The sequence below is a fragment of the Aphelocoma coerulescens genome, chromosome 2, assembly GCF_041296385.1.
Source record: "Aphelocoma coerulescens isolate FSJ_1873_10779 chromosome 2, UR_Acoe_1.0, whole genome shotgun sequence".
In the NCBI taxonomy this organism is placed as follows: Eukaryota; Metazoa; Chordata; class Aves; order Passeriformes; family Corvidae; genus Aphelocoma; species Aphelocoma coerulescens.
The window spans coordinates 138,299,484-138,324,246 of NC_091015.1; the positions used below are offsets into that span (position 1 = coordinate 138,299,484).

Sequence of the window (24,763 nt, forward strand, 5' to 3'; positions counted from 1 at the left end):
AAAAACTGAACAAATGCCACTGTTCCAAACACACATGGCTGACGGTGAGATTCAGATAAATAAAAGTGATACTGGCAGCCCGCTCTCTCGCACGCTGCTCTAGTAACCCAGTCTTGCTGTGCTGGAACAGAACCCGTAGCATGATTCATACCTTGGGAAAATGCTGTTTGATCATAGTAGGCTGCATGACTAAACCATTGCCATTCTATTTCATCACATTTGATTTGCATCCTCCCTCAAGGGGCTGTTTCACCAGCCAGCACCTGTATTGCCTGCAGCACTCAAAAAGAGACATCCTGTGCCGACAGAGGTGTCACTTATACAGAATTCAGGAGAGTTCTGTTCCCCGGGAAGCTTTGCTACAGAACGGGTCTGTGACCTGAGGCTTTTTTTTTTTTTTTACCTCTGGGTCATTTTTTCCACAGCATCCCTTGCCTCTCTTTCTCACCCCATAAGCTCTGTGGCGTAGGTTGTTTGCATTTGACACATTTTTACAGAAAGTAGCACAGATCTCAGCTGGGCCCCTGCATACTCCCACAATGCCATGATGAGATGACCTTGAGAGCATACTGGGAGGTAGCAGCCGCCCCTGATAGCCTAGTCCTGGGTGTTCTGCTGGGTTCTCTGCTTGAGGCACCAGAGAAGGTTGGAGTGCTCAACACAAGGACTTGAAATTTCACTTCCCCCCAATGCTCAGTTCAGCACCAAGCTGCAGACATGCTGCTGCTGTGGTGGCTGAAGCCTGCATGCTGCTGAGAAAAAGTGGGCTGCTTGCAGGCTTGGCAGCTTCCAATCTGTAGTTCAGTTCTCCCCACCCCACACTTAAAAAGATACTGAAGAAGTTCCAGCTCCTTTGCAAGTCCTTCCCTGGTGCTTCAGTCACCAGTGTGACTCCAGAACCAGGCAAGCACCACAGCTTTGTACCCAGGAAACAGCTGGGGTCTGGGAGCTCCTGAGCACTACATGTCCACTTCTGAGAGAAGGATCAGCAAACTGGGGTCGTCCTATTGCAGGGAAGTCCTGAAGCAAACTCCACTAGGCTGATGTTATGGAAGGCTCATAGAGTTGGTAGCCCCAGTCCCAGGAATGCTGAGACAAGATAACCTACGTACAGCAAGGCTGGGGTGTTTGTGTTGAGGAGAGTCTCTCAAAAGCCTTCTGCTTCCCTGGCCTTCAGATATGTGCATCAGGATTCCTGAAAACACTGCTTTTGTAGCCTGCATGGAGATTGAGATCCTGGTTCAGTGGTGCTTACCAGGAGGGATTTTCAAAGCCATGTTAATAGAAACTTTGGAGTGAAATACCTGGCTTTTTAACCCATTTTATATGTAACCTGTCTCAGAAGTGTAAAAGAGTTTAATGGCTTTGTGTCCTGGTGAAAGGGTGTATCACAACCCTTCAGGCATGCAGCGCGGAGGAAATACATTACACACCGTGAGCACAAAGTCATGGGAGGCAAATCCACCCATTCAAAAACTCCAGAGCTCAAGGTTTTCTTTCTTAAATCATTCACATAAGACTCTAGGTTGATAGATCAGGGGATAGGGTTTTTTCTTGAGAACAGGAAAATTAGTGATAGAATCAGACCCAGAATGATACATGAAGAATCCTTACTACTACTCTAACAGGAGTCCTAAGCTAAAACAGATTTTTCTGTAAGACATGACAGAGCTAAGCTTGCTGCATTGCAAATCACAAGAAACTGTTTGCCCCAGGTGCAGGTATGTAACAAAACCAACAACAGTTCTCAAGCAGGTAAAGTGAGCCAAATAAGGAAGGTTATTTCTTCCTGGTCTTGCTGCTTTCCTCCTGGTGTTTGCTGAAAGCCTATTCGCGTTTTCCATCCAGTCCACATTCAGAAAAATTACTTTGGTTCAAATCATCCCATAGCTGAATTTCCACAGTCTTTTTTGCTTCCAATGAGTACAGGAGAGAGGGGATAGCAGAATGGTTCCTGGTGTGGGGCTGCCTTAAAAATTTTAGAACTTTTGATGTTTGCATGACTCCCACACTTAGGTGATAATCAGAAACTGTCCGTGTCTCTGGTGGCCTCTAATGAAGGTAGGTGTAAGTTCAGCATCTTAAACATCAGTTTCCTGCCAAATCATCTGAATAACAGGGTTTGAACTTCTGACTGCACAAAAATTAGACAGTTATGTTCAGTTAACCAGCCGGAAATAAAGCTTAGGACTACTGTAGCCTTTAATTTTATTCTTCTCTCTTCATCCTCCCCACTGTTTTCAAAGTCTGTTTTAGTAACTTACATCCTTTCCTACACAGTAAGCTCTGTGGGAAGAAAACTGGGGGAAGGCAGATGGGATGCGGAGGTACAGAGGGAGATATGGGGAAGGGATGCCTGGTAAAGGCAAAGCAGACTGTAAAGAAGATTCTCTTTTCCCCATTGTGGAAAAAATTCTCTGGAATTTTTGTTTTCACCTGGGTTGAAGTTCTCTTAAGTACAAATGAGTGTCAGGAGGGACACAGTCCTCTGTATTAGTACTGGCTCCTTTGCCTTCCCCTCAGTCCCAGAGGACTTTTGGAACTTAACAGCCAAGGGCTTCTTCATGCCAGCATAATGCATGGGCTCTGCAAAGGGGTGGCTCAGAAGAGAGTGCAGCATCTGGCTCTGCCACTGCTGCAGACCAGTTTCTGCAGAGCTGAAGAAGGAGGAGCTAGCCCGTGGCTTTCTTGTCTTGTCTTCCCTTGTTTCCATCAGCAAGCAGTGTGGTGAGTCTGTGGGGCCCTGAGTGTACCAACAGGCTCTGAACAGGCACATGTCTGCTGAATTCCTTCCACACTAGAAGGAAATGTATGTGTTTTCATTTCAGTGAATAGAAAGCACAATATGACTATGACAAAGCATCTGCATCAGTGTTTGTTTTGAGTAACCATGACAAAGTTGTTGTTTTCTCAAATTCAAAAGACCCCTCACATCAAAATCTCATTTTGGAAATGGGCTTGCAGCAGCTCGACAAAGAAGTCCCATTAACTCATGTCACAGATGACTGTAATATTCAGGGTTCAGTAAATGGGTCTTCTCATTGTTTCAGTGGTGAAAATTACATACATCAAAATAATACAAAATAGTAACTTTACATCTTAACATTCTGGTATCATAAAGTGAACAAAGACATTTGACTCTAACCACACACAGTAAGTAAAATCCACAGACATGGTACCTGAATTAGTCAAAAAGCCATAGTCATGATCAGTGATAGATTAGGTTGTAAAATTAGGGGCAATTTTTAGTGAGACTTGTGCCACTCTCCAATCTGCATGTTTGTGTGCATTTGTATCTCTGCACTCTAGGTTCAAGAAAACCATTACAGGACAGTCTTTCCATAAGCATACAGGTTCTAGTGTGTTCCATGGGTTTGGTTTTCCAGCCAGATCCTGTGCTGTCACCTGAATTATGCTGTGGAAGTGGTATGCAAGGCCTTGCACTCAAGGACAGGGTTCATTGAGACAATCTGACACAGTCTTAATAAGAAGCTGAAGGTCAGATCTGTTGCTTGTATTGTTTTTTTTGTGTATTTTGAAGAACTGATGCTACAGTGATCCCTGATTTCACGGCCACTCTGTGCTTTTTATGGGTGACACTAATGCTTGATTCCATCCCAAACCATTTTAAGACTTTTGTTAAAAGGGTCTCATGTTGGAGAGAATAAAATTGATGATACTTCTGCTAGGAACATTCATGAGGGTTGCAGAAATTAATGCCTAACACTATTTTTTCAAACTCCCAGTCCCAGTTGCCACAAAAGCAGATTAGAGCTGTCCCAAGTTCTTCCTTTCTTGTTTTCTGGGCATATTGTAGGAAATTCTAGAGTCAGGTTGACAGAGGAAGCTCACTGATCACTCCTTTTTTTCTGTGTTTTCTGTTTCTTGTTACTTTTTCATAGTACCTGCTTACTCTATTGCCTAGATATAAAAATACCAAAAAATTCAGGGACCGGGGACATGACCAAAACTCTATTCTCATCTCTATCTTAAACTGCATTGCAGTATATTAAGAGTGCAATTTTAAAGACTTGGCCACCAAAGAATGGCCCCGGGTGAGTGGGAGTCCTGTGCCACCTTTCCCTACAGTGAAGTAGGTGAGCACTGTAGGGCATTAAAGAGTCTCTAAGCCGTAAAGCAACTTCATTTTTGTTGGGGAAACTGGAAGAGCGCACATATACATTAGGTTGTGAGATGGGCTCAACCTAATGCTCTGGTGGGCAGTGTTTTGCTTTCAGAGAGTAACAAAATAAGCCCCACCGATGTGAACCACCAAAATGAGGTATCACTCATGGCTGAGCATAAGGGATGGATAAGATATATTTACTGCAGGGGTTTTTGCTTTCATTCCCTCCATCACTGGTGACTCCATAAACATCCTTAGGCTTCCTGACAGTGAAGATAGATTTGCTGGTCCTAAGACAACCTAATTCATTTAACTTAAGACATCTGAATGGAACCATCATTTTCTCTCCCTTGACTAAAAAGTAAGCTTTCATTATTTCTGCAAAGTAGCTGTTTTAAATAATGGCCAGCATTAATTAAAGTGAATCCCAGGCTGATAGAGCTCAGACGTGCCAAAAACTAATTGATACCTAGAATCCATATTACTCTTGCCCATCTTGAGTTTTAATTCTCCCAGTCCCATGTGCTTGTTCCAGTACTAGCCCACCACTTTAGCAGTACTCATCATGTAACTTTCTTCAAATACCTCACCACCTATGGGGAAACAACACAGTTGGGATTATATAACGTCATCTTGTCTGGCAGAAAAGGATGTAGCCCACTACTAATATGGATTAGTAAAAAAAAAAAAAAAATTAATTACTGCCCAACAGAGTGTGGCTGTTGGTATTCACAAAATTAAAACATTAAATTAAACATTAAATTAAAACAGACTTAAAGCATTGTCTTGACAAACCAAAAGCTCTAGTACTCCAGAGGGAGCATTAGCAAAATGACATTTGTAACAAAGCACATTGTCAATAACATCCATCAGCAATCCATACGAAGGACAGGTGTGGTAGGTCTTCTCTACCTGTGTTCCATGCTTAATCATACATCTTAGTGCTTCAATCTCTTCCAGAGGAGAAGACTAAGCAGGATTTCAGTTCAGTCTCAGAAAGGCAACTGTCACATAGGTTCCTGGCAAGGGAGCACGGGGCTGAGCTGTGTTATGGGTTGCACATTCAGACTGTGGGCAATGTGCCAGCTTCCTTTTCCTTCCAGGTGTGCAGAACTTCAAGAAATAGTTGGCAAGTGGTACTTGAAATGTCAAAATACAGTAACATTATACATTAATATATGTAATGTATGCATATTAATGTATGTGGTTAATATCTATGCATATTAATGTATGTATAAAATACATTTCTTATATGTGGACTGGATTCAGTAAGGCAAAAAGAATCAACACATTTGCTTTCATCAGATGTTAATTATAAGTAACATTTACACTTTTCTCTCACCGTTCATATGTTAAAAATAGTCTTGCTTATGAATAATGGTCTCTGCTGTGACACAGCAATCTGTCTGAGCTGTGCTTTGCCAAGGAACAAAATGTGACCCAAATTGCCCATGGCCTGTCAGTCAGGACAGATTTTCATTTTACAGTGTAAACTGTAAAAAATTCCTTATAGCTATTGGATAACAGATGAGAACAGACAGGAAGGGTTTAGCAGTGCTTTCCTTAACCCTGCTATTTCTCCCAGCAGTAAATAAGTGGTTGCTGACTTCTAATGGCAGCCATAGCACTCTGCTATAGTAGCTTCATTCATTGGGCAAGTGAGCTGCAGGACTGGCAATGGACTACTTTTCTGCAGAGGAATAGAGGATGTATCTGAATAAACATATTGTTTGAGACCAGTAGAGCATTTTCAAAGAGCATCATCAAAACACCCCAGCTGACCACTCTTTGCTTCACACATCAGAGCAATCTTGGAGCACAAACTGGTTTAGTTGATAGGTGTTGAAGCTGGAAGACGTGTGTTAGCAGTGCCTCAGGCTCTAATGGTTGTTCAGACCATGGGACCAGACTAGACTAAAGAAAAGATCCCCAAAATTATACAACATGGGCATGAAATCCTTAGAACTGTTTCCCTCCAGAGATCCAGTTCTGCTGTCCTTCCCTTCTTGCTCATGCAGCTGTAGAACTGGAGCTCTTAAAAGACCCGTGAAGGTCTTACCTGGACCATCAAGTAGAGCCCAAAAAGGGAGAGCATGGATGTTCACCCAACAGAGGGAGTCATTTCACAGTTTCTAAATACAGCTGTTGAAAATAATGGCGGAAGTTTGAGAAAAGGGTGAGGTTGGCTTAAAGCAATAATATTAAGGTACACTTGGGACTTGCTCAGAAAAAAAGTCATGCATTCTTGAGTCTCAGTGCCATCTGAGTTCATTCTTTTCTGAGGCTATCAAAGATCTAGGGGCATTTGATAGTATTTCTAATGCTTTCTCTGCAACTCTGAATATGAGGAGTTTATTCTTAAAAAGTAGATGAGGTTCTGGAATAATCACTGAGTTTCAGAATTTAGGAAGACCTATGAATACTAGTATATTCACAGCAAAACTACAAGAAATGCTAATACTGAATTCTCTTCTGGTTTTAACACAAATCAGTGTTCTTTGTGCATATAAACATTTAGATCTTGCTGCATATAACTAAAAAGATTCTGTTGCCATCTTTTGTCAACGTTGTTCTTTCATAGCAATTTCCCTATCGAAGCTTTTGTAGTATTAGGATTACCATCATTTACTCTCCTTCATTTAACTTGCACAGTTAATGGAATGATATGTAGCCTACATGACTGCACAAGGAGGGATATAATTAGCAAGCCAGTGGAAACACATCTGGAAAATAAACTTCATTGCAATCACTGCTTGTCTTCATTGTCTTCAAGGGTTTTGAAAAGCTCCACTATGAGGCAGGTAATTTTTCTGGTCTATGTGTGCTGCTTTCTTCACAGAAGAACTTTATTTTTGGGATAACAGGCTTCCATGGATAAAACACTAATCCTTGGGATTTGGAAAAGTATAGTTATCTCCCTGTCTAACCTGTGAGACATAAGCCAGCCACTTTAATCAGACCATCAACTGGGCTAACATAACTGCTTTCAGCTTTTTTAATGTGTTTTAAGGAAATGTTTACAGAAAGGAGAGCTGAACAATGCAGGGCTCCCGCTCCTCAGAGCTGAGCCTGATCAAGGGTGACATAATCATGTTGTTGATGATGGACACCAGAGGAGGTGTGTGCCTCTTCAGGTCCTTTGACACCCTCAGCCCTTAAGTCTGCAAAAGGAAAACCAGTGTTTGCCACCATGGCAGGTTGTTTGGTTCCCAAAGCTGCAGAAGCCTCCAGAACTTCTGTGAGTATTTAAGCCAAGTTCCAGCTATGGCAGAAGGACTCTCTAGGGCAAGTGGAGACTAAATCAATACCACAAAATAAAGAAAATGTAGTTCTTGTAAAGGATGGACAGCCATACTAATTTTGCAAGTGGCCAGAATGAACTGAGACAATGATTTTTCCAGCATGATTTCAGTGCAGCTATAGCACTGAAGGAAAGAGAGCTGAGCATGTTCTGATCTTTCTCCTGCTGTGCTTTGCAGCAGGCAAAGCAAGCTGGGAAACAGATGGCGAGCTGGGAAAACAAACACCTTTCTGTAATCATTTTAAATGCTGTTAGGAAGCAAAACATATTCAATGTCAAGCAAAGATAAAAAATATTAATAAAGGCCCCAAAAGGCGACATTCCTAGGATGCTGCTTTGTATGCTTTTCTCTAAAAAGATATTTCAAGGTATACATTTTAGCAGTGATTCAGCAGATCTTGTACAAGATTCAGCTTGTATCATCAATGGCCATGTCTTTAACACACAACCCAGTGTCCATTTTCTCTATGTTTAGCACCTGCCAGGGTTTGATGTGCACCCACTCCACAACCTTGTTGCTGGGAAGGATGCCATTCCAATGGTATGGCCAGCTCACTGGGCAAGCCCTTCTCAAAGGAAAATCTGGAAAACTACACCTGTATGCTTATTGGATGGAGGTCTAAGTGAACAATTCATTATGTTTATCATTATTCATCATTAAACAGACATCAGTTGGACATGATTTTTCTCTTCAAAAGATTTTTGAGTTATTCTTTGCGAGTCAGTACTTCAGTTTCAAATCAAAATGTCAAGACCAAGTTTCCATGACAGCCTAAGTTCACAGGAAGCAGAGTCTTCAGTACACTCTTAACCTCAAAGCTGTCTTTTACCTATGGTTTCTGAAAAGCTGTATCTCCTTTAGGTGAGTTATTCAAGGTACATGATTAGAGACCCTTGTGCAAAGCTTAATTAAATTAACTAATCCTTTACTGGCAGCTAGAAATTTCTTCTTGAACCATTATTCAAATATCACCATACTGAGAAGCACCCAAAGACTCTCAAGCCCTCACCAGTCTCGGGTTTCTTTCTGAGTAGGAAAAGCAAAATCAAAAACCCCAAGAGCATCCATGAGAAAGGCTGATTGAGAATTTCGTATGTATCCACAGTTTGAAGATCAAAGGACCATCAGATTTCCATTTAGCATCAACAAGGGTTAATTTGGTCTAATCTGTTAAGTACAATACTTTCAGTCACAGATATTTTAAGCCACGTTTTCACATGCTGGCAGCAAATGATTGTCCGCCTCTGTAGAAATGATGTTGATAATAGCAGGGATTTGTGTGTGCCAGGATGAATTTTGAAGCACCCTGCCTTAACATCGATGTGCTGTGGGATGTGGGCAGTGGGCAGGATATTGCCCCAGGACCCAGGAGAGCCAGCTCTAGTCTGGGCTCTGTCATTGGCTTGCCCAGTGACCAAGTGCAAGACCATTTTCTGACCTACAAGCAGTTAGGAAGGGTGAACACAGAAAACTGCATAATGATTAGGTATTGGTATCACCATTTTTAGACCAGTGCCTCCTGTATTCCTAACTGGGGCCTACAGGCATTACAAAGTCAGCAAAGATAGCACCATAAAGGTGCTATTATTAATTAGAAGGGCGTTAATTGCATTGGCTAATACAGACTAGACCTGAGTGTGAAAGCAACATATTTTGGCAAGTAAGTGGGGAAAGAAAAGCTTTGTTTGAGGTAGTTAAGGATATTAAGGACATTAAGCAAATTATTTGATAAATGTATCCTCATTTCTGGTTTTATTTTTAATTTTCTGGATGACATTTTCCTTTGTAAGATAATGTATTTAGCATCTGCCTATGGCAATATATGGCCAGCTTTCCATAGCTGTTCTCAATTGCATTTGGATACGTCAGAGAAATTGTAAGAGCTTCATGTCTCTCCACCAGCCAAAGGAGAGTGGAGTCATGGCACTCTTCCAATGCTAAATGCATTTCCTGGTAGCCAGATTCACTTTATATAAACCAGAGAGGACTGTCTGCATTATGGCCAAGGCTGAGGTCATGTAGAGGACCAGAAGCCATCTCGCACTTCTGAGGATCTCATTTGTGATTTGATAAAGGCTCAATGTTGCGGTGAAATAGTTGAAAGTAAATATTCTAGAGAAATCTGCCAGGTGGGTGATAGAGTAGGTTTTCTGGTCCCTGGCCACTCATCTCAGCTAGAAATTCACTAAGGAGGAGCTGTGGAAGTGAAGCATGCTAACAAGATCTCTCCTTTCAGCTTACAAGGAAAAGATGAAGGAGCTGTCCATGCTCTCGCTGATCTGCTCCTGTTTTTACCCGGAACCTCGCAACATGAACATCTATAAATATGATGGTGAGTGATGTTTACTGGAAATCATCCTGCTGGTCAGAAAATGTGCTAGTGCTGGGAAACTACTCCATTCACCTCTTAGTCCATAGTGTTAGTTGGTGAATATTTTGCTGGTTTAACAATTTAATTGCTGGTTTGGGCTATTACTTTCTACAGATTATGCAGTAACCATGATGCTGGATATTGTTCCTAATAGAGCTAACTAAACTTTTAACGTTAGCCCTCTTGTAGTGAGCTGTTCTTTCCCTACTCCCCATTTGAGAATTACAGCCCTTCATAGCTGACATAATTCCCAAGATAATGAAGAAAAGATGAAAGCATGCTTAAAAAATTAATCAACTTGGGCACTGCTTGCAGGGGGTGTGAAATGGCACAGAACCCCAATAAGCTTGCAAAATTGCTGTAAATTTTTATCTTTATGAGATTAAGGTATAATTAAGCTATTACAGATAAAATGGAATGTACTCCCGAGAATGGTTTTCAGCCCATAATCTGCCGTTGCACTTAAAATGCCCAAGGCAAAGATGCTAAATCATTTTTCTGTTCTTCTGATCCTACTTTGATATCAATGCTGCTTCTCTCCTCAATACTGCTGGTGTATTGAAGAACTTACAATTTCCCACCTTATTGTGCAGACATGGAAGTGAAACAAATCAACAAACGTGCCTCAGGCCAGGCCTTTGAACTGATCCTAAAGCCACCATCTCCAGTCTCAGAAGCACCACGAACTTTAGCTTCTCCGAAGAAGAAAGAACTCTCTCTTGAGGAGATCCAGAAAAAGCTGGAGGCTGCAGAGGAGAGGAGAAAGGTATCTTTCCTTAAAAAAAAATGCTAGTAATTAGACATGGTTTAGTGTACAGAATAGCAGTCCAGTTTCCTGTCCATTTGTGTGTTTTCCGTTGCCATCACTGACTCATGGTAGCCTGCATGGACAAAAATCATCAATATATTTCTAGAAATGAATGAGTTTATTTTCTTTCAGCAGCTTCCAAACAAGACTCACTGGTTTCAGTGCTGGGGAAGTATGCATCACAAAATAGAGATAGCTTCAAACGGGGCTCAAATGCGCTTGCTTACTGCGTGAATGTAACTAATTGGTTCATTCAGGGCATCAGTTGCTCAAAACCATTGCAACTCTTGTGTCTGAGTTTAAGAGATAGATCTGCAATTCAAGCAGATGTTCTCTGGGCTGTCAGATCTTGACTCCTCGTAGTGTCCATGAGAATTATTCACAAGGTCTGCATGAGGCAGCTAAAATGTCTTATTTATGCAGTATAGAGGAACACTGGCCCTGAATAAAGTGAGTTTGGGATCTTTCACACACACTTGAATTAAGACATTAGCATAGCACAGCTACTAAGAGGCATTTCTGGCAGTTTCAGTAGTGATGGAAATTGGCCTTGGTAGGGTTTTCCACAGACTAAGTCTTCCCCACTTTATGATCCTACCCATAATGGTAAAGCTCTGTTTCATAATCACTAGGTTTGTCACATAGCATTTGGAAGAGTTGTTTCACGTTTTTCACAAAGCTTGACACAAAGGCAGCTGGAAGTACCCATTAACTGTTTATTTGGCTTTCATCATGACTGATGTGTTGAAAAGGTCTTCATTTTCTCTAAGTCAGAGCTAAATCAGGTTGCTTTTTTCTTTTTCCAAAGAGAAAAACTCCAGATCAGATAAGTCAGAGTATGACAATGACACACTCATCATAGCCAGCCTGAATTGTCAGTCTGGAAATTAGCAGTGTCCTATGTAGGCACAGCATTTTTGCTGTGTTGGACCATTTCAGGAAAGTCATTACTGGCTGCAATGACCACAAAAATTCATGTTTCTTTTTGCTGACACACAAAAGGAGAGCCACGGAAGCTTTAGGAGCTTAGGACTTTCTGTGTCCTTCACCCAGGAGATCAGTGTTTTTTTGTGGCAAATCATCTTGCACAGTTAAATAGGCATTAGAAATCCCTTCTACCTGCCCACAGAGTCCCTGGTAGAGGGTTTCTGAAAATGAAACAAGCTTATGTCTCTAAGCCTTTTATGTATCTTTTAAACAATGTGATTTCTTGCTAAAACTGCTGTTAACAGAACTTTTCCAGATGTCAGCAAAAATGTATACAGAAGTTCGGGGACAGCATCTATGCCACAGATAGCACATGGATCAGATCCAGGAAAAGCAACTTCATTCTCTTTCACTCCTGTCAGACCAGATCAGGGTCACTGCCAAGAACCCCAAGGGAATGATTACACTGGTGTATGGTTTGATATGTGCCTGCTGAAGTCAGTAGGTCTGGATTACTGACAGGTCTTTAAAACCTGGCACTCAGTTTGGATTTGCAGTGAAACCTGAGTCTTCTGGACCTCACTAGTTTGAACTACTCATCTAGAGGAGAACTGCAGTGTTGCTACTTTTGTCATTTTTGCTGGCTTGCAAACAACGACTCTGTGGTTCTAGTACACACTCACAAGCACTATCACTTCTTTCAAAGAAATATTTCTGCCAGACTATTCATTTCAGTAAGAGGATATGACTGTTTATCAAAGGAATTTCCATTTGCTCTAGCACCTGCTGAGAAGGATGAGCTCTCACAGACCCAAGTCATGATATTCCCCAAAAACTCAGTCCATGAAGTTCCTCTGTGCCGCATACAAGTGCTCAAGTAAAGATACAGACATAGAATGAAATGGCAGCAATAAAAAGCCTGATATTATGCATATACTTGGTGGAAAATAAGAATTGAATGTTTCAGAGATTTCATTCCATTGATTTCATTACTGTTCATTTCTTCCTAAAGAAAAACTCATTATGCAATAGATTGGTAATCAGTGATAGCAATACAGAAACCTGTCATTTCTTCCCCTTGGTACTATATTCATTTTGAATGAACATATAACTGAGTTATTTTAATAGACAAGATCCTCCAAATTAACATTGCAGCAGAAATTGCTGGGAAAGGAACAAAGAACAGAGAAAAATGTTTCCTTACATCACTGTTAAAATCCCTGGTGTTCTCACATCTCAACAATTGGCTTCATTTTTGCCCTAAAAAATGCATCGTGCAGAGAAGGATAAAAAAGCAATTAGAAGTACAGAAAATCTTCCATAAGAAGATAAATTAAACAGTCCACTTTTCAGCTTGGAAAGAGACAACAGATGAAAGATAAGATAGAAGTCTACAAAGTCATGAATGGTAATGAGAAGATGAATAGGAATAATTATATTCTATTTCACACTATCCAAAGGGGACAAATCACTCAAGGAAATCATCAGACAGCAATTTCAAAAAGGAATAATCCTTTCATGCATTGTTTATTCAAGGTATATTTGTTATCACAGACTGTTTAGAGGTTATTAAAATATTATTTAGTTCAAAAAGATAGTAACAAAATTGATAGAGCACTACCTTGTAGGAAATTATTATGTGAATGGAACTTGTGACTCAGAAAATATGGAACTTGCTGACTGATGTAAGCTAGAGAGATCTGCCCAACTTCATCTAGAGTTTACTTAAGCATCTTCTTCCAGTTTCTGCTGCTAGACAAACCAGGCAGACTTTTTCTAATTGGCTGTTATTATCATACTTTTCAATCTATTGCAAAGCTCTCAGGCATGGCCATTCTTGATCATGTCCTTCCAGCACAGTTCTAATTAAAATCAAGTATAACTAATGGATGAGAATTGCCTTTTTGGAAAAAAAATCGCTAATGAGTTTTACACCACTTAGGAATTATGTTCTGCTCTGTTAATTAGGCAGTGTTCATTAATAAGTTTTCAAGCTCACGAGAACATCTAGAGCAATACATGCACTTCAGCAGTCTCCTGCTTATGCTTTTTCCAGTTTATCATTCTTGTTTATTTCCTGGTAAGCTTTTACAGGACTTCTCTTTCCTTTTCTACCCCTTTTTCTCTACCTCACCTGACAGTCATGACCTCATACTCTCAGAGAGTTCCACCTGAGGCATTTTTTATTTTTTGCATTACACAGCAAAGCCCATTTGGGCTAGTTACAGATTTGTCCTTTCCATTTATAGAATCCTCTTTACAGTATGTCATTATTGTCCCTTTTGGTTTTTTTGGCATATGGGTGCTATATTTTCTTACCATGATGGATAATCAGAAAGATCTTTTCATCCTTCTCACTTAAGAAATTAGAGCACTGTGACATTATATGCAGCAGAAGTTTTTCTTACAGAATATTTAACATTTATCAGTTTTTACCCATTGGCCTTGAATGTTCAGCTGTTATTACTTGTGGTGTACAGACTTCAAGGGGCACATGTCAAATTATATATTTTTATTGCCCATGTTCAATTTAATTACAAGCATAAAAATGAAACACTAAAGGGATGTGCATTTCTACTAGACTTGGGATTACAGGAGAGAAACTGTATGCAATTAAATCTTTTTTAATAGTTTTGTATTGGGGTGAAATTGAATCAACCTTCTCTCTAGAACTTGGTGTGACAAAGAATGCAGGAAAACAGTTGTATTCTTTTTACTTTCATGCTGTTGGATATAGACTTAACAGCTCCATGGGTTTTTAATGACACTTTGCAATGGAATGCCACAAGACAATCCTGCTGTGCATCCTGGGCTGGGCTGGCCTCGCTGTGCTCCCCATATCAGCAGCCAACCCAGGGTTCCTGTGCCAGCATCAGGACCACACTCAGTGCTGGGCTTCAGCATCCAACTCCCTGCCCCTTTGAGCCAGCCTCACAGCCTGCCCAGAGGCAGTTCTTGATACTCTTAGTCCACCTCTGCTTTGGCCATCCATGCTGTACTGCACCGTACAGGAGGCTGATGGGGAAAAGGTTTTGCCAAGGTAGGGAAGGTGGCAGAGCTGGGGGACAAACGTTCCTGGACATGGCATGGCACCTACAAAACTGCTGCTCCAGGTGATGGGCAGAGAAGGGAGGCACACCTTCCCTGTCAAAAGGGGAGCTTTCTTCTTCCATCTCATTTCTGTTCCCCTTTTCCACCAAATTTTAAGGTGAGAAGGATGGGAATGAGGATAGGCAGTGCCTGAGACATATGTCTCCTGTCTTGCCCACCTACTGATCTCCCTTTCTATTGCTGCTGGCCCTCATCTGTGTTTCTGTGGAGAAGGAATACAGCACGAAGCATTTTTCTATGTAAAGGTCCCAGTAAGTGTAATCAGCACCAGAACCAGATGTTTCTGTCACATTTTGATTTACACCATAGTGTGTCTGTGCACAGTGCTTCACTCCTAAGTTTTACAGAAGATAGCCAAAACTGCAAGAAACTTTGCAGTTCCTCATCCCCAAAAAAATGTTAGCATATGGAATATGTGCCTGTAGGAAGATGTTTTCTACCAACTAGGAGAGGTTTTGGCATCAGGCACCAGGATCTGTTTCGGAGCACATGGAGCCATGAACACACATATCTCAGTGCTGGTAAACACTCTTTCCCCAGTCTGCCGTGGGCTCTGCCACTTATGAACAAATATGAAACAATTCGACATTGATCTTCATTAACTTTATAATGCCAGGACTCAAACTGCAGCAGACCATGAAGGCAGAGGGCTCAGGTGGTACTTCTTGCATCCCCCCAGCACACCTTGTGCACCCCCACAGCTCACAACCATGAGAGCAGCAATTTTGTGCCAGTTGAGGAAGAGAAAGTGAGTTTTCTTGAATCATGGCAGGGATGGGCTCTATTTTTTTTTTTTTTTACTCCACATCCCAAAGGTCGTCTGGCAGACTGCACAAAAATAAATTTTAAAAGAGATCCTCATATAAATTTAAGCAAATTCTTCATCTAGGTTCACTAGAAGCAGAGCTTCACCCATAGTTACAGCTCACATCTCTGACTTTCCTGCCAAATTGGTATTTCTGACAGAAGTCTGAATTTGAGTCCATTCCTATGCTTTTACATGGAAAAATCCCCGACTTGGTTCCTTCCCCTGAAAACATCAGTACTTCAAGTCACCATACCTGGGCTTCACCTTGGCATTTACATTGCAGTAGTAGAAAAGTAGGAGCATTTCCTCCTGTCATCACGATCTTCTCCATTATTAGTGTCTCTTAGATACAAAGTTTATTGAGGAATACCAACATTATTGCAGCTTCTTCTGAGCAACTGCATTGTAAAAAAAAAAACCCAGTCACTGAACAAATGCATAAAAGAGGAGCTCTCATGACTGGTAGTGTGTCTCAGATATTCGAGTAACTAAAGGTACTGGTGTCTGAGGTTGAATGAATTCAAGCTGAAAATCCCAGACTAAAAGCAGTTGTCTGAACCCATTTCTTGTTTAAGAGTAATAAAGGACTGCTTTTATCTCCATATCAATTGCTTCAATATTTGGATGTATCTGTCAATTAAAGATAGATAGATGTGAGAAAATAAAGCACCTCTTACTCAGATAAGGAGAATTTTCTTCCTGTGAGTAATAATTAAACCCCCTATCTCCAAAGTCAGTTTCCATAAATAATTTTGCTCATGAAGTGAGTGTTTAGTAGTCTGTATCTATCTCTGGACATCTAGGTAACAGATGCAGATTTCCTTTTGAACCACTCATCTCTGAAAACTGAAGACACACATGATCCTTTAAAAACATGACATGAACATCACAGGAGTTTGCCTGCATTTTTAGCACAGCAGTGTTTCTAGGAGCAAAGGTATCTGTACCGGGAATGTTCTCCAATATTTTTATTCCTCTATATTTAAATATTAACAAATGAACATTTTTGTTTCTCCACATTATTTTGTGGCCTTTCCATACCTTAAGGGGGCTTGTAAAATTGAGGGAGAGTGACTTTTTCCAAGTGCAGATAGTAATAGAACAAGGAAGAAGGGTTTTGAACTAAAAGAGGCGAGATTTAGATTGGATGTTAGGAGAAAGTTCAGTGTGCGGTTGGTGAGGCAGTGACACAGGTTGCTTGGAGAAGCTGTGGGTGCCCCATCCCTCAAAGTGCTTAAGATCAGGTTGGATGGGGCTTTGCACAACCTGGTCTAGTGGAATGTGTCCCTGCCCAAGGCAGGGGAGTTGGAACTCAATGATCTTTAAGGTCCCTTCCAATCCAAGACAGTCTATGATTCTTTGATTCTGTGATACAACATTAGATGCTGCAGCTGGAGCTGCATTGATTATGCCTTGTTATATTTAAGAAGCCTTCTGAATATTCCCCCTTGAATACTGATTTTTTTTTTCTCCACCATTTCATATTTTTCTCTCCTTATTAGTCTTCCTTATCTTTCATCCTGTTTACAGCCTTTTCTTTTCATTTTCTCACCACAGCTGTATAAGAAACACTTACCATAAGCAGTTTACGACTATGTTAGAATACAGACTACCAATGATTTGAAAATACCCTTTCCAGCACTTCAAACAGTGTTGAAAATAAACTTGAAATAAAAACTTCCTATGTATGTTGGAATCCTGCACCACTGTCGAACTGTGTGAGTCCAAACACAGCCTTTTAAAAGCCAAGACAAACAACAAAGGGAGTCTATTAATCCCAGTTCCCCTGGGTATCCATGGTCATTCATTTACCCATTTCTGGATGTGTAGTAGACTTTGAACAGACAGGGTGGCCAAGTTCTTTTGCCAAATGGGTTGGAAACAGAAAATCATTTGACAATCCAGTACGAACACACACCAGCTGCCTTCCAGAATTGTTGTAAGGGGATTTCAGAATGGTCTGAACACCAGGGAAACAGGCAGACTGATAGCTGGGGTACAACACCACTAGAGAAGGAAATCAGCCTAAATGAGCCTCAACCCTGTGGGTGTTTTGTGGCATGGAGGGGGGTTCCTTTATTTTGAACCAGTCCTGGGTACCCGTGATTTTCCTCACTCAAAATTCCTTACAATATGCCATTAAAGACATATTGTAAAGGAAAATCACATCAGGGGTCTTCAGTCAGTTCCTGAGGCCTGGTTCAGCTTTCAAGCAGTCTCTTACTGGTGCCAATGCAATGCACATCCAGTAAATACTGAATTAGAGTATAAGGATTTTCTTCATTATCATGAATTAGTGGACAGATTACTTTTGAATGTACTGTCTGCCATCATAGCATCCAGAAATGCTTTGTGTACTTTGATATGAAACTCTAATTTTTCACTGTTCTCCAGGATTTATGATAAAAAGTAGTTCCAGAAGGCAAAGGGTTTGTATTGAAGAAAACAAATCCTGAAAAATGGGCAAGTGCCCCAAAGTCTCAAAGGCATTTTGCTACCTCCATTGAAAGCAAATGCTCTTTTAAAAAAATGCTTCTTATATGCATAGTCCAAATCTTACTTTTTATTAGTGCATGGTTATGTCATTGAAAATGTCTGTTTTCCAAATCTGAAAGTCTGATTTTGTAGCACATCATATATGAATATTTAAACACCATGAAGTGTTAGCCTTTCAAATTAACGAGTCACTTCTTAAATGTTTCATGGGAAAGGACATTACAATTAGTCTAATAGCATCTTTCCTATTCAAACTCACAACAGGAAGAGAAATATGTTCTCAGATTACCCATTACTTTTAGATCATTTAAGCAAAAGGTTCACAAAATTCATATCAGCAAACAAAATTTAATGATTATAACTTTTCCACAAGTAGATGAGAGATTGCCATTGAGTGGTAAATTAAACAGAAAATGCAGAATAACTTCACAAGCACTGGTCAAACTGGGCCACTCAGGTTTGTCCTCAAGTGGGAAAGCGAGATGAAAGTGTTTAATTATTTCAGTTTTACATTGCATCAAATCTTTTAAAATAACTTTTTTACATTTTGAAATAACCTACAGTTAAGAACTGTTAAATGCTAAGTATCTGAAATGAAATATTTTGCTTCAAAATAAACTACTTTTTTAATATGATTATTAAAATTTTTGATATTTTTATTAAACTTATGGGGCTTTTATGATTTTTTAGCTGCTCTACAAAATTCCTTCTTTGCCCAGCTCTTCTTGTCTTTGGCTTATCTTTCTTCCATACTCCACCAGTGAAACTCCCTCTGCGCTCAACTTCATCTGTCCAAGGAGTTTTGTTCCCATTTTCAACATCTTTCATCTGGCCCAACAGAGTCATACAAAAAGTGCTTGCTCTATTACTCTGTTCAGTATATGCTCTGATGAAGGGAAGAGCCAGGAGGAGCCTCTAGGAGATACCAGGCTTTTCAGGAGACCGTTCCTACGAGGAGTTGCTCCAGAGATCAGTTTGAGGAATGAGCCTGTACCTGCAGCCAGGCCAGAGGTGAAACGCATTAAGTGGTCAGGATGGATGGAAATGGCTCTCTCCTATGATCTCAAGCAAGCCATTACAGTCTTTCAAGGCCAGATGTGTTTTACTCCAACATCTTGCTGAAAGATGTTCTGTCTGGCCTTTGCAGCCTTTTCTAGAATCTGCTTAATTTGCCTCATCAGTGCATTTGGCTTTTTGCATATTTACTTTCATTAAAATACTTGTTTTCTCCTAGCTGGGTCTTGCTCATATAAAAGAATTGCAGCCTTTTTCAGTCCATTTAAAGCCACATGATAGAATTTAAAAGGTTTCATTACCACTAATTATAATTAATGGTTAAATCCCTTAATTTAGGCCTTAAACTAACTCATTTTTATGGATAACAATGGCAACAGTGTTTCGTGATGAACACCGAAATAGGCATTTAGCCTCCCAAAGCCCTATTTCATTCCGTTTTTCTGTTTCTTCTCATGCTGCCTCTCATTTGTTTTATCCAAAAGTGTATGATGTTGCTTATTCTTTCCAAATAACTGTCTTTTCAGCTAGACTTGCCTGGAGAATGGGCCCAATGCTGCAAGTTTTTTGGCTTCTTTCCTAGGATTAGTGGTTTCCTGTTAGCAATTTGATTTAAAATAAATAACAAAGCTTATGCTTCTGAGTGGTGGATTTGCTCAACACAATATTGAGCACAGACTGCATCTATTTAATTCCTACTTGCAGTTTTCATCTTCCTTGCAAAATACAAACTTCTAACAAAAAATTTTTGTCATTTTCTATGCAACCCTTTTTTTCCTTTCCTAATCAGTGAGATTAATCCGAATATAAGTCTAATGGGAAAAAACATTGTCTGAATTGGTGCTGCATGTCTTTCATGTCAATAAACTTCCAAGCCTGTTATTAACTATTCAAGCACATTAAAGAAGAGTCCAGCCTGGACTGGGTGAAAATTGCACCTGTCCTGCATCAGTAGTCTCCCTTTTAACTCTGTACATTTCTTCAATCCCAGGTCCCTATCTCCAAAGATAAAAGGCCTGTAGCTAAAAGACTGCAGCTGTCAGAGGTTGAGCAACCACTGTGGTAATCCAGATGACCCAGGGCAGTAACACAACAGCATTTCTTGTTAACAGAAATGATTTGGACATTTCTCTGCTGCTGTCTCAGGCGTGTACCCCACATTTAGCCAGTGCTTCTAAACCTATGTTATTGAGGCTAATCTGGTTCAGTCACAAAGTGACCTTTCCAAAAAAAAGCAGCAAGCTTTACACAGTTTCCACGCTCAGGGAACTGTTGCCCTATGGCAACATGCTGTGCTCCATGGCAACATGGCAATGTGCTTTGCTCCATGAGTATTTCATCTCAGCTATGTCTCTCTGTTTCCAGTCCCAGGAGGCTCAGGTGCTGAAACATCTGGCAGAGAAGAGAGAACATGAGCGAGAAGTGCTTCAAAAAGCTTTGGAGGAGAACAATAACTTCAGCAAAATGGCAGAGGAAAAGCTGATACTGAAAATGGAACAGATCAAAGAAAACCGCGAAGCTAATTTAGCTGCTCTTATTGAACGCCTCCAAGAGAAGGTAACCACACCATCACTCCTCACCTTAGACTAGAGAGGAAAATCTAATCAACATTTCACAGAGATGTTGTGTGTAGTCCTTATCTCAGTTACTAGAGCAATTTTTAAGTCAGAGCCACTGATGCCTGTCTAAACCACCACTCACTTTGAAAAGGGACTGAAGTGCTACAGTCACACAATCACAGGGTGGTTGAGGTTGGAAGGGCCCTCTGGAGATCATCTGGTCCAACCCCAGGCTCAAGCAGGGGCACCTAGAGCCAGTTTCCCAGGACCATGTCCAGGTGGCTTTTTAATGTCTCTTAAGGATGTAGACTCCAGTTCCACTATGGGCAACCTGTGCCAGTGCTCGGTCACCTCACAATGAAAAAGTGTTCCCTGCTGTTCAGAGGGAACCTCCTGGGTTTTAGTTTTTGCCCATTGCCCCTGGTCATGTCACTGGGCACCACTGGAAAGATCCTGGCTCTGTGTTCCCTTCATTCGGGTATTTATAGACATTTGTAAGATCCCCCTGAGCCGCCTCCGAACTGAACAGTCCCAGCGCTCTCAGCCTTTCCTCATAGCAGAGACTGAGAGGTGCTTGTTGATCCTCATGGCCCTTTTCTGGACTGTCTGTAGAGAAAGGTTGGCTTTCTAGCTTTTAGGAAGTGCTGTGAACAAATGAAAGGTCACTTGTGTTTAGATTTCAGCTTCTAAGAAAAGTCACTGACCAAATCAAACAGTTGCCCTATGTCTGTAGTTCTTGGTTTCTCAGAGGATAAAGATGAAAAATTATGGGAAAAAATTCTTTCGTATACAGCAAAAGAGATCTGTCCTTCCCCAAGTCTTGCAAGGAAGAGAGTAAATTTTCTATGGAGGTCTTTGGTACAGCCAGAGGAAACAGGGAATCACAAACCCCATATGCAGGATGAAGTGTGCCCTTCTCCAAAAAAAACCTTCCACACAAGGAGAGAAACATGCAAATAAAGATTTAGAAGTGTTAAGAAGAAATTAAGTAGTTCTGCATGAGGGATCACTTGTTTCTCTCAATAATGAACTTTCTAATATATTAGTAAATTGGCTAAAGAAAATAGCTCTCAGAGGTTTTCAAGGAGATCTTCTTAAGCACAGCACCTCTACATTTTTGATGGAGACAAAAGTCTTGGAGAGTAGGAAAGAAACATCAGAATCCAAAGGATGATGTTACAAGTAATTACGCAAACAGGATAGTTCTTGATTTAAGAACTACACCCGGATTACATGACATTTTTGCATTAGCTTGGTTTGCAGGCACATACCCCAGGCCTTATGAAAACAAAGGCAAAAGCTAATTAGTTATCCTCGAGGTCCAGAAGGAAGTGGGAAGGACAGCTGACACATATCTCTGTCCTAGGTTAATGTTAACAAACTGTTAAACCCTGTTTCCACAGAAATACGATGACATATATGCATGAAACCCAAGAAAGACTTCTGAGGAAAGATGACAGTAACTCACTTGGAAACATTTGTACTGACCTGTAATTAAAAATACAGTTTTGCCAACACCAAAACATCAAAAACAAACATCATTTGCCAACATCAAAAGTGAATCCTTAATATACAGAAAAAGAAGTGAGATATCTGGTTCCAAGTCTTCCCAAGTAACACAGACCTGTGGGTACCCCAAGGTATTGGTGTCTAGAAGTTGCAGCAATCAGACATAACTTCTGTATACTGCTGTTAATAGGAACACCAAGGAGCAAGTCCCTTATAAAATCTAGCATTCAGTATTGCAGACCTTTCAAGGACTGATTTACAGGTTCAGTCAGTATAATAGGCAGTATTCTTCGTCATAGCCAGAGAAAGAATCAAGAGGACAGGTAGCTTCAGTGCTCAGACTAAGGAGATGTTTGAGACTTTCAGATTGACCTGTCTTGTTGAAACTTAAGTTCTTGGGTCTTTGTTATGGTTCCTAAATGCTACTGATAACAGAGTAACTAACGTACAATGTGCAGGCAATTAGTTCCTCAGTTTAATAACCAGCAAGTCAAAGGGCAAGTGTGAGTATGTGGCACCTGCTCAAGCAGCACCTCTATATGTGGCCCTTTAAAATGAAATTCTGTGAGGTTCTCAGGATTATAAGGCGGCCATGTCAGATAAAAGACTGAGCTCCAAAGCAGGAGAAGAAAGTAAGCACAAAACGTGCCTCAGGCTGGTCTGGTTGATGACAGCTCTCCTGAGTTGCTCCCTTTAAAGATGGTTGTGCTGTGAAACAAGTTTTTCACAAACATCAAATGCATGACCTAAACAGGTTGTCAGCATGAACCTCCCTGGGCAGGTGGAATGAGAAAAAGGTTTGATTTTTCCCTTCTTGATGTTTTCCAGGAGAGGCATGCTGCAGAGGTCCGTAGAAACAAGGAGCTCCAGGTGGAACTGTCTGGCTGAAAAGAAGCAATGGTGGATGTGACCCATCCCCACCATTAGTAAACTCTCCCTGCCTATATTATTATGGATCATGCGATATCAGTATGGGAAATGTATGACGTGGTTTAAAAAAAAGTAAAAATCAAGAACTCAATAAAAAACTTTAAAAAAGAAACAAAAAAAATAAAAACAAAAACAATGCGGTCTCTTTGCAGAATGATTTGCTTGATGTTTAAAAAACTTGGATCTTATTTTGTAAATACTTACATTTTTGTTAAAAAATACAATTATTGCATTATGCAACTTATTTCATAATCTTACATGTCCTGTAACAGGCTTCTGATGTTGTCTGTTTCCACTCGGTTGAATTTGCTGGGTCTGTTCATTTGAAGCACCTCACGTCTAATTCCATTCCCTGCGACTTCTCATTCCAACCCACCATGAGGTCAGTAGTAGTTCTATGGTGCTAGAGACCAGTCATTGCCTAATAACCTAGACTGCTTTGCCATCAATAAGCTTTCTTGAAACAGTGACTAGATCACAGGTATCGTGACTTCACATTCAGCTGTCCAAGACAAAAGGCTCTTAAAATGGTTTTTCAAATGCAGTTCATGCTGCAGGGCTCTGTACTGTGCTGTATAATTGAGGTTGAATCACCACGTGGAGTGTTTGTTGCTTCTGCTTTTTGAGGTGAGAGGCAACAAAAGCAGCTGTGCAACAGAATGAAATCAAGCGAGATCAGTTTGAGACAAATTTAAGAGGCACATTGTAACCATCAAGCTATGACAAATTCTGGATGATGCCAAACAGCCATACAAATGCTAATTGTAAAGTGAGCTTAATTCACCACTTGAAAATTTATTGATGGAACAACTAATAGATAGCATCAAGTGGCTTTATCTGTAGGTGCCATGATCTATGATACTTATCTGATGCTACGACGTTATATGTGTAATCGTACAAGAGGCTACCGAATATTTCATCTGGAACCCATGAGCCAGTTGTTACCTTTTTTTAATGACACTGCTGACTTCCATTCATCATGACCTCTACTCTTCAGTGTTAGCCAACCCTACCTAGTGACAGACATCTAGGACTAAGAGGGCTGAAGCAGGAGGAATGACTAGACAGGGTGCTTGTGCCAAGTACAGTATCACCAAACCTAACACATCATCCCCAAAATAGCTGCAGTTTTGAAGTTGTCCCTACCCCCTGGAGGTTGCTGCCTGCATATTCTACTCTTCATTAGTGCTATTTTCCTGTATGTCATTGTGAGCAAGCTGTGATTAATAAAGAATTGGGGTTCTGTGAACTGAAAAAGGGCTTGTTTCTTCTCTTGCTCCATTACGTTTCTGGCCTGTGCCCATGTAAGGGGAAAAACTAATGTAGTCATAAAAGCATGGAAATGGGACTTAAACAAGACTTGTTAATAAACCAAGCCTATTTCTCTGCTCAGATGGGACTAACCCCTGCTATGCATTTTCCAGTGCTTAGGCTGGTTGTTTTTAAAGATTACTGTATAAACTGAGCCTGTAAATGTGATCTCTAGCACTGAGTTTATTAAAAGGAGCTAGCTGTATACACATGCACCAGGCACTCCTTAATCCTGACTCAATATTGGGGGAAAAAAGTGGAATTTGGGAAAAGAAAAGTAAGTAAAGTAGCTCTGGGTACTTACATCAATAACTACAAGATTCTGGGTGTTAACACACTGGATTTTAGGGTAGAAAGTACTAATTTATAGGATTTATTGAAGAACAAAATCACTTGGGTTGTGTACTAGTTTGAAAACAAACCAGTGAGAGGCACCAAGTCAGAATAACAATTTAATGGAAATTAAAGAAAAGGAACAGAAAGTAAAAGAA

General features: G+C 40.5%; 1 protein-coding gene across 2 annotated transcripts in view; it reads left to right on the plus strand.

The window, feature by feature from the left end:
• Nucleotides 1-24,303, plus strand: part of STMN2 (stathmin 2) — a 39,214-nt gene extending 14,911 nt beyond the window's left edge. Inside the window, exons 1-5 of one of the 2 annotated variants that reach the window (XM_069006011.1) lie at nucleotides 9,538-9,557; nucleotides 9,665-9,760; nucleotides 10,393-10,565; nucleotides 20,329-20,520; nucleotides 22,860-24,303. In XM_069006011.1, the coding sequence (XP_068862112.1) occupies nucleotides 9,679-9,760; nucleotides 10,393-10,565; nucleotides 20,329-20,520; nucleotides 22,860-22,919 (507 nt within the window). In that variant the 5' untranslated portion in view covers nucleotides 9,538-9,557; nucleotides 9,665-9,678 and the 3' untranslated portion in view covers nucleotides 22,920-24,303. Of the gene's footprint in view, nucleotides 1-9,537; nucleotides 9,558-9,664; nucleotides 9,761-10,392; nucleotides 10,566-20,328; nucleotides 20,521-22,859 lie in introns of those variants that run through there. The other variant, XM_069006010.1, reaches the window with a different exon arrangement.
• The last annotated feature ends 460 nt before the right edge of the window (nucleotides 24,304-24,763 follow it).